The sequence below is a fragment of the Monopterus albus genome, unplaced genomic scaffold (genome assembly GCF_001952655.1).
Source record: "Monopterus albus unplaced genomic scaffold, M_albus_1.0 scaffold28.1, whole genome shotgun sequence".
In the NCBI taxonomy this organism is placed as follows: domain Eukaryota; kingdom Metazoa; phylum Chordata; class Actinopteri; order Synbranchiformes; family Synbranchidae; genus Monopterus; species Monopterus albus.
Window position 1 is genome coordinate 2,078,957 of NW_018127908.1, and position 13,803 is coordinate 2,092,759.

Consider the following 13,803-nt stretch of genomic DNA (forward strand, 5'->3'; position numbering starts at 1 on the left):
CGCCAGCTGCCGGAAATGATAAAAACTGGCCCGTACAACCGCATTCACCTGATGTTCCATTCTAAAATCAGAGTCTATTTTAACACCCACGGTTGACTGCACGTACCGTTCTAAGCAACCCAAATCAACTGGGGGAAAATCACCAGAGTTATTTGGGCCAAACACTATAACTTCGGTTTTCGCGTCATTTAACTTCAATAGATTTAAAGCCATCCAGTTCCTAACGTCATCATAACATGACAGTAAAGAAACAACTGAGGATGTGTCCCTTCCCCTCATTGGCATGTACATCTGCATGTCGTCCGCATAACAATGAAAAGAAACACCATGTTTTCTGAAATAAAGCCAAGAGGAAGTAAATATAAAGAAAAGAGCAGGGGCCCCAAAACTGAGCCCTGCGGAACTCCAGATACCAACGGGGTGAACGAGGACTCAACATCATCAATACCAACAGACATCGTCCTATCCGACAGATAAGACCTGAACCACTCCAAGGCAGTACCACGGATGACCACTAACTCCTCATGTCGAGAAAATAGGATATCTTGGTCAACCGTGTCGAAAGCAGCACATATGCATATGTGAGGGGTGGGGGGTACTTGTTACGTACTTGTTGGATGTTACGTCAGCGGCTGAAAGATCAAAGGACTCAGCCAACGTTAAAGTTTGGTTTGCAAGTTTATTTCACTCGACGATTTCACGGAACCGGAGACAGACATAAAAACCATTTTGCTGCCCGTACATCCACTGACGATCCTCTGACCAGATGCATTCAACAGGACAGGTGCGATTTTTAATTATGCTACGTATTCAGCAATATACAAGGCTCGCGACTGTGATCGCCAAAACGAAATGTGAGTTACCAACGAATTACTTTGGATATCTCAAAAACTAAAACCCTCGAGAACACCATCTCTCTTTACAGGTCAAAGTAAGTGTACAGTTTATAACTTTAATCCCAAACCATAAATGTGAGACATAAAATGTGCCATCGAAATAATTTTCCACATTGTCTGTTTGTTAGCTAATCTCTGATTTACAAAAGAACTCATATTAATCCCAATCTGGCCCCAGAAACAGGTAAGTATAATTTTATTTGCTTTAATTACATTTTGTATAGTAGTCATGAACCAATCATCTGTGCCTTAGTTTCTTAAAACCTGAGCTACAGCTCCTCTGGTCTTCTATTTATCTTTCAGAGTGAGGAGAGAGGAAGTGATGGAGGGCAGGATGAAGTGTAAGACCTTTCATATGCATGGTAAATATCAGTTTATCTAATGATGTTAACGATTTTATGTAGTCATCGGTTCCCACTTCATCTGAATTTCTAAATATTGCATTTTGTCTTATATTTGTTTCTTTTCAGGAGTATGGAGGAGAGGAGAAACCAAGGAGCAGAAGTCCTGGTCCGGTTTGGTACAGGCCCCCGCTGGATGGGTTCGGGAACCTTTGTGAGGGGCGACCTCACAGGGTTCCCGCCCTCCAGTGTGCGCGTGTTTTAATCTCCTGTATTTCTCTGGTCATGTCGTCGAGTCTCTTATTTGTCTCCATAAGTAGTTGCACAAAACCTTTGAAGTTATCTTGTTGTTGGCTCAACAGTGCGGTGTACATCTGCTTCTGCTGACTCAACATCTCTGTTACTTGCGCCGCTGAAATATAATCCTCTTCTGCTTCAACCTCCTCATTCGCATCTGATTTATTAGCTCTTTTCCCTCTTGGAGGCATTGTAATAGTTGTAGAATTTGTTCAAAGACTTGAAAATGTAGAAGATATGAAAAATCATAGAACAGACAAGAGGAGCAGTAAAGACGTCTGCTCTCGCAACCCGGAAGGATAGTTGTGCATGTGGCCCCAGTCCGGTCTAGGCCAGCTGAGTAGAGGCTGTCAGGCGCGCCTATTTAGAAGCTTTAGTTACTTTTCATAATTTTAGTTTCTTTTAGTTACTTTTCATACCTTTATTTTCTTTGCTTATACATATTAAAACTGTATTGATGGCTGCTGTTTTTTACTGAGTGAAATTTTTTAACTGTATACTACAAATTCTGTAGAGACAGGATGTCTGTATCTTCAAGTTACCAGATGGCCTATTTTACATTTTAACAAAGACTTGTTGGCCTGTTTTGCACCTTCACCTAGACCCGTTTAGCATATTCCAAGTTCTCCTTTGTCATGGGGTATCTTGCAGAGACAGGGGGCCTACAACCTGAGATGATGACCTGGCTCGTTTAGCATACTCACTAGGTCCTACAATAGCATCACACACACAGGGGGGCCTGCAGCCCAGACCACCCAATATTCAGTGTTCATCGATCAAGCTGCCACCTGAGAAGCACACACACACACCTGGTTTAGATCACATTTCAGCAAGCAGACGCAAGCAGGGGTTGACCTGCTCACGCCGAATGGCCAATAGGATTATGAAGTGTGAAATGTTGTACCTCTGTCCAGGGCAGGCCTAGCTCAAGAAGATAAATGTAATGAGAAGATGTAACTCGTTGTTCAGAGAATGGATTTCCTGCGGGAGCTGTCTCTCTGATCCCAGCGCTGTAAGACTTCACCTGTGCCCAGACTTTGAGTAAACTTCCTGTTGATTTTAAACAGTCCTCTTCTGTCTTCAGTTCTCGCGCTTTCAATAAAATAACTTGGGTAAAATCTAACAATAGTAAAGAAATGACATTCAAACCTGCATCACTAAAGATATCAGCAGAAGAAAATAAAAGAAACCTGACAAACTTTGCGTGTGTAACAAGACCGATCAGGTGTTAATGTTAACGTTACCTGGGCATGTGCTTTGCATTATAAGAAATCAACAACTTTGTGTCCCTCCAATAGAGTGTTCTCGTTTATCTTCATGGTGCCAAACCAGACACAAACACCATTAGGACCGATTATAATAATAAACTAAACTCAACCCTTGTACGTCCCATTAATATATTATAACAGCTTGATACCGAATCGCATGATGGAGACCATTCTGCCCACGGATGTATTAAGGGGAAACGGTAGATTTTTCAATGTCTGTAGTATGAGAATGCCGTAACATTAATACATTCACTTATTCTATTTAGAATGAAAGTAAAAATCACATGCAATTACAAACACACCTTTCATCTAGACATGCTTTTATTAGGAGATGGAAATCGCCTCAAGGCGTTTTACAAACGATGAACACATTTATTAGCACTTTTATTCCATTTCTGAATCTGTGTGTATGTACATGCACATGTGTGTTTGTGGATCTGTTCATGTTTGGTTGCTTAAATGCATCTGCCCAATCTGTGCCACAGCTTCACCGATTCCTGTGGAATGTTGATCATGTCCATCCAGTGATGAAGCCAAGGGCTTCTGGTGTACATGAAGGGCCCTAACACCAGCACTCCCAGTAGGACTGGAGGCTCTGGGAGAAAGATATATGAATGTCACTGTATTAGGGCAATATTAGTGTCCTGCTCCCCCTTGAAGGTGAAGTTAATTTTATTTTATATATAGCGGCAGATCACAACAGAAAAAGGCATGATGAAGTCGTACCAAAGTCAGTGGCATTAACCACCAAGCTGTGGATTTCAGTATTTTAAGGGCAATTCTTCAGCAATCAGCATCCATACAGATTTTCTTCAGGAAATGCATTTGTCTAGTTGCTTATAAGATTTATAAGGCCCTTCCCTGCATCCATAGTAGTAGAAGTCTTCTGGATGTTCAAAAAGCTCACATACTTTGAGGCAAGAAAACCAGCACACCATACGTTTCAGAATGCTTTATATACAAGTTGCACATATAACATAAAGACTTAATAGAAGATTTATACACTTTGTACATCAGCTGACTAGAAACCACTGACAGTACTAACAGAAGTGACATGAGGAGAGACTCGAGACATTTAACACACAAGTCAAAGAAATTCACAAAATTATGAAAAAGTCAGCCTTGTTAACTCACCAGTTTGCAAGGTAAATAGAAAATCATTTGCAAACTAAATATTCTTTACACCTTGCAAGTATAATAACATCTTTCAAATGGACATACAGTACAGTTACTTTGTATTCACTCTTGTCCCTGTTTTGAGAGCTAATACTGTATGCAGTAGCTTGTGTTTTTAGCTTGGCTCACTAATAACTTTCTTTGAGGAAAAATGAAATCTGATTTTAACAAAATGCACGGTTCAGACAAGGGCTATCCATATTTACTCACTTTCAGTGTCGTGTGGGCTCTTAACATAAACATTTCACCCACAATAAGGCACAGTGACTAAAAAAATTTTGTTCCATTCAGAACTGGGAGGAGGGGAAATATTTTGTAACATTTTGTATAGACACGTCTTTTAGGAGTACAACACAAGTTAAACATTGTGCCCTTTTGTAAAGCAACTAAAGACTGCTGCAGACATGGTACTATTGTAAGACACTGAACAGTGAAATTCTGAGAAACAAGTAGTAGTAATCATACTCAACACAATAATCAGTAAGTTGGCTGGCAGAGGTTATCAGAAACCGGCAGCCTTTTAACAACAGACTGATCTTTACTGGGGACCAGTTTCTGCTGCAAAGCGCTCAGTGTGTCTGGTTTGGGAGTGGAGAGTTGGTCAGTAGACTGTTGTCCTCTATTTGTCCACCAGAGGGAGTACTGGTCCATTTATTGTAATAGCAGAGGGAGCTATGACTGTTCACATCTGAGACTTATTTGTCTTTGACTGGTTTTCTTGTCAGCGGCCAGGAGAGGGGCTGCAGGCCGAGGGCCCTTTTGCACATGCGGGTGCTGCACTTCAGAGTAGAGCTAAAATCACACTGGACCGCAGGTGGTGTGGAGTGATTGGGTTAGAAAGATTGGTTGCATATTGTGCTGTTGTCGCTGGCCAGGGCTGCTCAAAGGAGCAGGTCTAACTGTTGTCCCCCTCCTCCTCTTCTTCTTGCTGGTTGTTGGTCTGTACCTCTGGCACCCGAAAACACACCTCAAAGAAGTTGACCAGAGATTGGCTCAGGTGCTGCTGTGTCCCCTCACTGTGTAGAAAGTGTCCCTCATCTGGGTAGATCTGTAGAGAAATGCAGAGAAGCAGATTTATCTGTAACTGCAACTCAGTATTAACTGTTAGTTACCTTTTAATTGATTTGTTAAAAAAAAAAAAAGGTCTATATAATGTAGGGGGAAAGGGGAACCGCCAGTCAGTTTTCTAAAACCCACCAACCTTCTCCTTTAAATGCTTAAAAGTAAAACTTTGCACAAATGAAAAGAATTCCTAAAATATGTTCAGTAAATACACTGAGCTGCTTCAGCCCTAATTAATCTGCCATGACCAGTGTCTTACAGTGTCTATCGTTAGCTACTTTAGATTATTGTATTACAGAAATTACTGGGGACATTTGCTGATTGCTTGACTTTTCTTTGAACTACATTGCATTATTAACCTGTAATTGTGCTCGTGTCCAGAGTAGTAGCTGTTCAAAATGTTACATACTGTAGGTTCACAGTGCAAGATTCACATTTTTCAAACCTATCTTAAGAACAGGTATGATTCAATACATGTATTAAAATATTTAAAGTTCATTTTTGTAATTGGGCATCATAAATTTGACTACATAATCCATACGTAGCTGTTCTGAAGTGTTTAATACGGTCTTCTTCTGTTCCCTGGGCAGTCTTTTTAGCATGAAATACAATTTTTCAGTTACTGTCCCTCTACTGCAGCTCAGAAAGAAAGCAGGGCTTTGGAAGATGCCCACTTAATTTGACTAACTCAGACAGCTGGGATAACCTGGGGCTCTTGGTTATGTCTCCCATCTATTACACTGCACATTAGAAAGGGATGGTGTCACATCCAGTATAGAGAGTAACAAGTACTCAGCACCATTTCAGTGGGCAATACAGTACATGTGAGTGTTTTAAAATAAACTTAAAATATGAGCTTCTCTTTTAACTGATTTAAACATAGCTTTTGATTCATTTCCTCTAGATTTACCGTACATCAAACTGAAGTTAGCGTCGTCTTCGTATTATCAGGAGCAGGTTAAATTAAATTCAACAAATTAAAATTAGGTTAGGTTAGGCAAAACAAATTAAATTAGGTTAAGAAAATTGTTTGTGATTTTAATAAACTACAGCTCACCTGTAGAGTGTAGTTGGCCTTCTCGCTGATTAAATGGTTGATAAATTTGGCTGTGTGCTGGAAGTGAACCTTTTCTGCAGAGAACATAAGATTGGAGAGAACCATTAGCCACCAATCATGTTGGTGTTGTACTGACTGTGGCAATGAGAAACATGAGACGTTCGCTACCATCAGCAGTTGGGTGAATTATCATATACTGCTTCTCCAGAAGCTGACCCGCTCTGTGTGCTAAATTTGCCATCTGAAGGAAAGAAGCGGAAAATCCACCATGTTGTTAACATCCTCTTATTAATGACCTTTAACTCCATCTCCGTTCATTTCAGAGAAACATCATGGTGCATGATTTCACTCAGGTAACAGAAGCATTGAAACGTTACCGTATATACTCTAGAATCCGTCTTTGAGCCAAGGTATCGCTCTGAAAATGCCGATGCTGCGATTTAGAAAAGAGACAAACTGGGTTAGAAAGGGTGGAACACCTTTAAACACTGTCATGACATCTAGAAGAAAATATCTGGAAAGTTGTACCATATAGCTCGAAATCTGTGATGGGTGAGACTGCTGTTCCACATTTAAGTTGGGTAAACTCTTCAGAGCTCAAAAGCATTGTGGCTAAATATCCTCCATAGGCCTGATAAAGGAGAGACAGAAACATCAAGACGCCAAATTAATTACATTTGGTGACAGTTTTTATATGAGGCAGTTGCCATATCTCTATAAAGTAGGGATGCACGCCCTTAACAGTTGACTGATAGTAAGAATTCCAACTGATTAATACTATCAGTTTAAAAAAATTAATAAATTAAGCAGTTTGCTGGAAATTAGGCTATAGGGCCTACAGATCAACTAATGGAAGTGAGCAGTAAATGTAATCAGACATTCTTTGCCAGACTGGACACTATCTTTGCATTGCTGGGCCATCAGTATCATCGGACCAGGTATTCTTCACCGCGAGTCTCACAGTAAACAGACCAACTCCACAGTATGTTGGCATGTCCCCGTTTCAGAAAAAAAAACAAAAAAAAAAAAACGGTAGGCTGTGCAAGTTTCTATTTTGTTAACTTGTTGGGAATTTTGATTATTAAGCCAAGAATGAAAGAGGAGGCTTTCAGAAATTTCAGTGTGTGTTCCCATTAATCTCAGTGCTCAAAGTGGGCCGGTACACAGTACCAGCACTAATGCATTTTAGTCTTTGGTGTACTGGCACTTCTCACAAGCTGTCAGCATTCAGTTCTGCCCTCTCCATGGGTTTGAAATACAGTATGCTGCATCTTGCCTAGAGAGCAGACGAGCAGGGAGTGGTGACAACGAGCTCCACCAAAAGAGACCTGCGCTCCCCCAGAAGCAACACAAATTCAAGTTTAGGTGGTCCCAAATGACCGTATTTGATTTAGGTACAGCAATTCCAGTCATAAAACAAACTGTCCTACACTTATCCTTCCAGGGCACCAAAGTTGCAGTTCTAAGGTTTACTTGTACTATTTGCCGGGGCTATTTGTCCAGCCCTACTATAAAGGCATGCAGTGAACTGCAGTTAAGACACTGTGTTCCTACCTTTCCATAGACTCCCATTCGATTCTTATCAATGTAAGGCTCTTTGGATATGAACCTGAAAATGAAAGAAAATCAGTAAAGGTATTAGGCCCTTGGCTACAGCCTTGCTCACAGTTGTCACGATCCTGACCTGAGAGCCTCCAGCTGGTCCCTCTCCTCTAGTTTTCCCAGCTTCCTTCTGACTTTGTGGAGAAGGTTGGTGCCCTGAAAGCCACTGCCGTGGCCATCAAAGCGGATGACGATGGTGCTGAAGCTGCTGACCAGAACTGTGGCCCAGTCCACCTGGAACTGCTCCGTCACCATCTGCCCACCAGGCGTACCATCCCTGTGGAACATACAGAATGGTCAGATCCAGCCTTCTTGAACATTCTGTTTGTTGTTAACAGTTCTTATGAGTCACCCAAGTGATATTCCCCCATTTTAAATGGCAGTAATTGTTAATTATACTTACACTAGCAGCAATAAGGGGTACTGGGCTGTGTTTACGAAAGTAGCTGGCTTCAGAATCTGCATCGTGAGGGCTACACACATGAGACAGGGTTAATAATAATCTTATAATACAAGATGACTGACTATAATTACCTCCACTAAGGAGCTTGTTGGTTTGGTTAGCTGGATTGTTCACAGCATCATTCAAAAAGTAATGAATGAATTTTGATGACATTTTTTTGTAGAGGTAGGGTATGACCCATGGAACGATCCATTAGGTTTTGGTGCTGATCTGGATTCAGGAAGTTTTAAACAGATTCTTCACCATTGTGAGTGTTGGAAAGACTGACTCTGTGAGAGTCCCTTTGTTGTGAAAGTGTGAGGCTGAGCACTGTAGTGAAGACGGGTGGAGCTAAAAATCATATTATGAGGGTGAGACTATCCTGGGAATATTTTAGGTGTAATGGCATTACAGGCAATTTAAGCTGCCTTGGTGGAGGCTTACATTCTGAGTGCTGTCTAGATGAAATTACTAATTCAATATGAACACGTACTGTAGTCATCTATGGTGATGGTCTTGTTGTCCACTATGGGCATCTGTGTGTTGTTGTATGTGTGGTTTACTCTCTCGTTTGTCTCCACATCAAACACCTCTGCAGAAAACAGGTCATGTTAGTTTCTCATTGACAAATCTGTTCATCAGTGAAAACATCTGCAGTTAATTCAGTACAGTTTATTGTACTGCTGATGGAAAAGCACCCCACTACAGAGAGGACACTCACTCTGTTTGTCTTCAGTCATGTAGATAGCAACGCTCGGTATGTAGGGGCCTATGAAGAACAATTTAGGTAAAGACAATTAACAGGAGTGCAATTAAAAACCAAAATCTGATAAGCATGATACAGTATTACATAAGATGAGTGTGACTGAAGGCCTAAATGTGTAAAACAAATCAGTAACCAAGACACTGAAACCAAACTCTTCTCTGCAGAAACATCTCACCATCTTCAGACCTCAGCCAAGTTCACAGTTAATAATCTAGTACTGTCCTATGGGGAAGTGGGTTTATTATTTCACAATGGTGCTACTCTCTAAAGAGCCAATTAATGAAGAAATCCACTAAAGTGCCAGGAGTGAGTCCCCTAAACAAATCAGCTTCCATGGAAACGACATGGTTATTTCTGTGTCGAAGCCACAGGGGCAAAAAAAGGGTCTCTGAGGAACAGAAGTATATCTAGTAAACAAGAGTGCTAACCACGACTTGGTCTCCTTTCCATTTATTACATAGTAAAAGCCAAACCCTCACTGCCAGCAGCTCCATGCAGTCAGACAAGACATTTATTTCTGTGGTTAGTCACAGGGATCCACCTGTGGTTTGAGGTTAACTGCTAATGTCCAGTTCGATATAGGCTCTCAACCCTGACATAGAGCCCTAATTCATTTATACTTCCTACGCCAACACGGCTCCCTGCATCCTCTAGAAGATGCTCGTGCTCAACAGTGCTGGGATGTGAACACACACACACACACACAAACACACTCCACTGATTTAAAAAAAAAAAGCCTCAACTCAAAAGATTCAAGGTTGAGGATGCTCACCTTTACAGTTGAGTAAGAAGTACTGCATGTCGTGGCTGAATGAAACATCCACATAGCCGCACTTGAACTCACAAGACAGGCAGCAGCGGTTAAATGGAGGGATTGTGTCAGCACTGTGGAATGGCACCGAGTAAGTTTTTTTTTAATGCCTTAAACAGCACTCATTGAAGTGCTTTTAATTTGTAATAAAATCCTACCTGTACAAGTGTCGTCGCTTGGGATCGTCCTCTGTGCTCAGGAAGTATCTGAGAAACATCAACGTTGTCATCAAAATGACCATGACTCTGCAGTACTGGCTGGTAAAAATGTGCATGCAAAGATACATGTCTTACATGAGGTTCCTTTCATGATTGTAGGCCAAGATGCTGGTCACATCCCAGTCACCAGAGGTCAGGGACTGAAGTATATCTGTGCTAGTGTTGGGCTGGGAGAGAACAACACAAAGGTCCACTAAATATTCTGCACCAAACCTCAAAAGACAAATATTATACCATTAGTTTTGCCATTACTTACCATTGAGGTTGACATAGAGATGTGGAAAAACTTTCCTCTCCCACCCTGAGGGATTGCCCTGGTGAAGAAAAACTTGTGTCCATCTTGGGAAAAGAGTGGCGCCTCGTTCTGCAGAAAGGAGAGAACAACATCTGCATGTGTACTGTGTATTAAAAAACACTGCCGGAGGGCTTTTTCTACCTCCTATTCATTCAAACTCAGACACATGGAGAAAACAATTTTTTTTTTTAACCAGCAGCTACACAACAGCAGCACAGCAGTATTCTGATCACATACCTGTCTGTGCAGCCAGCTCTCACTCTCATCCTCATGTTTCTGAAAATTATAAGTGTATATGAGTTGAAAGCTTTTGAGTCAAACATCTGGCGCAGAGGTATAAACTATAGGTGACATGGGCACTAATTTGTTAGTACAGGGGTTTTCAAATAACTGTGATCCAAAACCACCATTCTGACTAATAAGTAACCCGAAGACCTCAATTATGAGGTGGCTACACCGGATGGACAATATTTTAAACCTGAAAGTTAACTTGGGTTTTTAAAATCTTATTTATTTGGATGAATTTGATTATTCACAAACAATAGGTAATACATGGAAATGATTGAAAATAAATTCCTACAGTGAAACTACATTAATGAAGACATGATCAGGGACCACCTGCAATGCCTTTGTGCACCACTACGGGACTGAGGACCACTGGTTGAAGACCCCTGTGCTAGTAAGTTAAAACTGTTGCTTTAATGGAATTTGATCACAATCAGGAAAAAAAAACAGAATATCACCAGAAATACACAGAAAATTCACATTTAAATTTGCTGAATGTTCTACCTTGATGCAGACTCCAGTTGTAGCCTCACACAGCGTCAGGATCGAGTTGTTCTGGGCTCTGTTCAGCCAGTTGACAGCCAGTTTGGTGCTGGTGGCCCATTTCACCATGGTGATATAATATTCCCTCCTGCAAAACCAGAGGGTGAGAATACATCATTTGCACAACCTCCATCTCCACAACTTTAAGAAAAGGCCACAGGGCTATTTTTAGTGCTCCCTATACAATATACAACCTTCATACCGTCACTCACCCTATTCGGGGGTCATCAGGTTTCTTCATCACCACTGTGTGCAGGGGACCGTTGAGGCTCACCACTGACAGGTACACCACAGGGTTTTCCTCACCTGCCTAAAAGAGCCAAGAGGAAATGAGATAGGCTAGACTGGATTTCAGTTTAAGACGGTGAGAAACTGCCTTTCTGTTGTTGTTAAACTAACTCTGTCCAAGTCTTCCATGTACAGTGGTGGAATTTAACTTGTTTATTCAGGTAGGTAGTTGCACTTTACTGAAGTACTTCTATTTTATGACCATTTATACTTTTACCCCACTACATTTTATAGGTGGACATATTGAACGTTTTACACTTATTTGTCTGTGTAAGAAACAGTTTATAAAATATGTACTTTATAGAATCAACTACCTACAGCATACTGTATATAGTCATTACCGTTAGTCTCACCTTGACAGTAAAACGATGATTTCATGATTATATTCCAGTACTGTATAGGAGAAAATTAATGCTCTGACTGGAGCCATTTTACATAATGATTGTTTTTACTGTCAATATTTAAAGTACATGTTGCTGCCACACGGTGGCGCCGTGGTTAGCGCCGTTGCCTCACAGCGAGAAGGTTCCGGGTTCGGGCCCCACCTGGGACCTTTCTGTGTGGCGTTTGCATGTTCTCCCTGTGCTTGTGTGGGTCCTCTCCGGGTACTCCGGCTTCCTCCCACAGTCCAAAGACATGCAGCTTAGGTTGATTGGTGTCTCTAAATTGCCCATAGGAGTGCATGTGCATGTGTGTGTGTGTGTGTGTGTGTGTGTGGTTGTTCGTCTATGTGTTAGCCCTGCGATGGATTGTGTGCCAGGGTGTACCCTGCCTTCGCCCGATTGCTGGCCGGGATTGGCTCCGGCCCGCCCCCCGACCCCCTTCCAGGGCCAATGAATGAATGAATGAATGAATGTTGCTGCCAATATTTTACAATGTAATATTATGAAAGCATGACTTCTTTTGTGGTATTGGTACATTTACCTAAAGATCTTAGCGCTTTCATCACTGTCTGTACAAAGCCAAAGTTTAGTTGTGAGATTACAGCTGAAATCAACTTGCCTTTGGGTAGTGATATTCCAGGCTGGCAGGGTACAGTGTTCCTGTGAAGAAGGGGATTTCCATCTTTGGCACCAGCGAGTCATTGAATGTCATGTAGGCCAGACGGAGCCCATCTGGAGACCACCAGTGTGCTATGTGGGTCTGTAGGATCTCCTCTGAAACACAAAACAAGCAAGAAATTTATTACACACTGGTAAGAATGCATGAAACCTGAGACCAAAACCGTCTTTCCCACCAGTTAATTTTTTTCTTCTTTTTTGTGCTATTGTTTACTATATTCTGTGCACTTAAGGATTGTAGATTTTTGGATCCTGATAACTCTATATGGAAAAAATAAACATTGATCTAATGTTCTCCCAAGACCAAGGTGACTTTGGGGAATTTACCCTGGAAAAAACTGTCAAATTCATTTAAACATTTAATGAATCCTGACAGTTAACATATTTGTCTGCCAGTTCCCTGCAATAAGTTTACTTGGCTGCCATTTCCTATTGGTTGCTGATAAAGACATTTGAAATACACAGCTTAATATTCATAGCATGTATGATTTATGGTGGCCACCTTTTGTGCTGTCCTCAGGGAAAAAAAAAAAAAAAATCAAGTAAATAACTTGTTCAAATTTAATTTAGAAACTAAAAAGTGCAACCACAAATTGAGTTGTAAATACTATGCACCATGATGGAGGTTTAATGCCTGTGAATCAAATGAAAAATATAGCTGTTATCAGAATGACCAAGATCTTCATTAATCAAGGACTGTCTCACATAACACATCTGTTGATGTGAAGGTAATTACAGTCTTTGTGGGGACCTTTTCCCCTCTTCATAATTTTCTAGCAAATCTCTGTTTTTCCTCTGTGCTCTATAAACAAGGCTTTCTTTGCCTAACCTAGTTGTGTTGTTCAAGATTTTATTGGTTAAAAACAAAGCCTTCGGTTTTCCACAGGGAAGGAGACGAACTTACTGTAACTGACGGAGCTGACATTTTGGAACAAAGACAATACATGCAGGAACACCTCCTCTCAAGAAATTATTATTAGTATTATTCTGTCTACTTGCTTTGCTTGCCATTTGAGTGTAAAAGCAGTTTCCCGACTAGTGACTTTCAGCCAGCAGGGGGCAGAAGCGCTCTGACAAACATTCAACTGTGCCTACATGTGGAGATCCAAACAATAGCCAACCTTGATGAAGACTGATTTTGTTGCATTGATGTTGTCAGACTATAATTATTTTTTCACCCTACAGTCTGTTATAACAGGTTCAAAATGGGCAAAGCAGACTCAGAGATTAAATCTAACTGCAGATTGAGTTCTTACTCTAAGGCCACCTCATTTGTTGGAGTGCAGCAGGATTTTCAAGGCCTGTGTCCACAAAGTGTCTGCCTACGCTATTTCTTCTGTAACCCAGTAGTAGCACAACAAAGGATTTATACTATTCCACTACGTATGAAAACTA

General features: G+C 41.1%; 1 protein-coding gene across 4 annotated transcripts in view; it reads right to left on the reverse strand.

Annotated features, from left to right (window-relative positions):
- Positions 1–3,729: 3,729 nt before the first annotated feature.
- LOC109957670 (dipeptidyl aminopeptidase-like protein 6) overlaps positions 3,730–13,803 on the reverse strand; it is a 72,025-nt gene continuing 61,951 nt past the window's right edge. For 3 of the 4 annotated variants that reach the window (XM_020595746.1, XM_020595748.1, XM_020595745.1), the window contains exons 9-26: positions 12,350–12,504; positions 11,272–11,369; positions 11,021–11,147; positions 10,469–10,507; positions 10,193–10,300; positions 10,012–10,103; positions 9,877–9,924; positions 9,680–9,792; positions 8,863–8,910; positions 8,635–8,733; positions 8,103–8,172; positions 7,782–7,976; positions 7,652–7,706; positions 6,626–6,728; positions 6,475–6,530; positions 6,266–6,338; positions 6,098–6,171; positions 3,731–5,026 (exon numbers count right to left, since the gene is read on the reverse strand). In XM_020595746.1, the coding sequence (XP_020451402.1) occupies positions 4,874–5,026; positions 6,098–6,171; positions 6,266–6,338; positions 6,475–6,530; positions 6,626–6,728; positions 7,652–7,706; positions 7,782–7,976; positions 8,103–8,172; positions 8,635–8,733; positions 8,863–8,910; positions 9,680–9,792; positions 9,877–9,924; positions 10,012–10,103; positions 10,193–10,300; positions 10,469–10,507; positions 11,021–11,147; positions 11,272–11,369; positions 12,350–12,504 (1,706 nt within the window). In that variant the 3' untranslated portion in view covers positions 3,731–4,873. Of the gene's footprint in view, positions 5,027–6,097; positions 6,172–6,265; positions 6,339–6,474; positions 6,531–6,625; positions 6,729–7,651; positions 7,707–7,781; positions 7,977–8,102; positions 8,173–8,634; positions 8,734–8,862; positions 8,911–9,679; positions 9,793–9,876; positions 9,925–10,011; positions 10,104–10,192; positions 10,301–10,468; positions 10,508–11,020; positions 11,148–11,271; positions 11,370–12,349; positions 12,505–13,803 lie in introns of all 4 variants that reach the window. The other variant, XM_020595744.1, reaches the window with a different exon arrangement.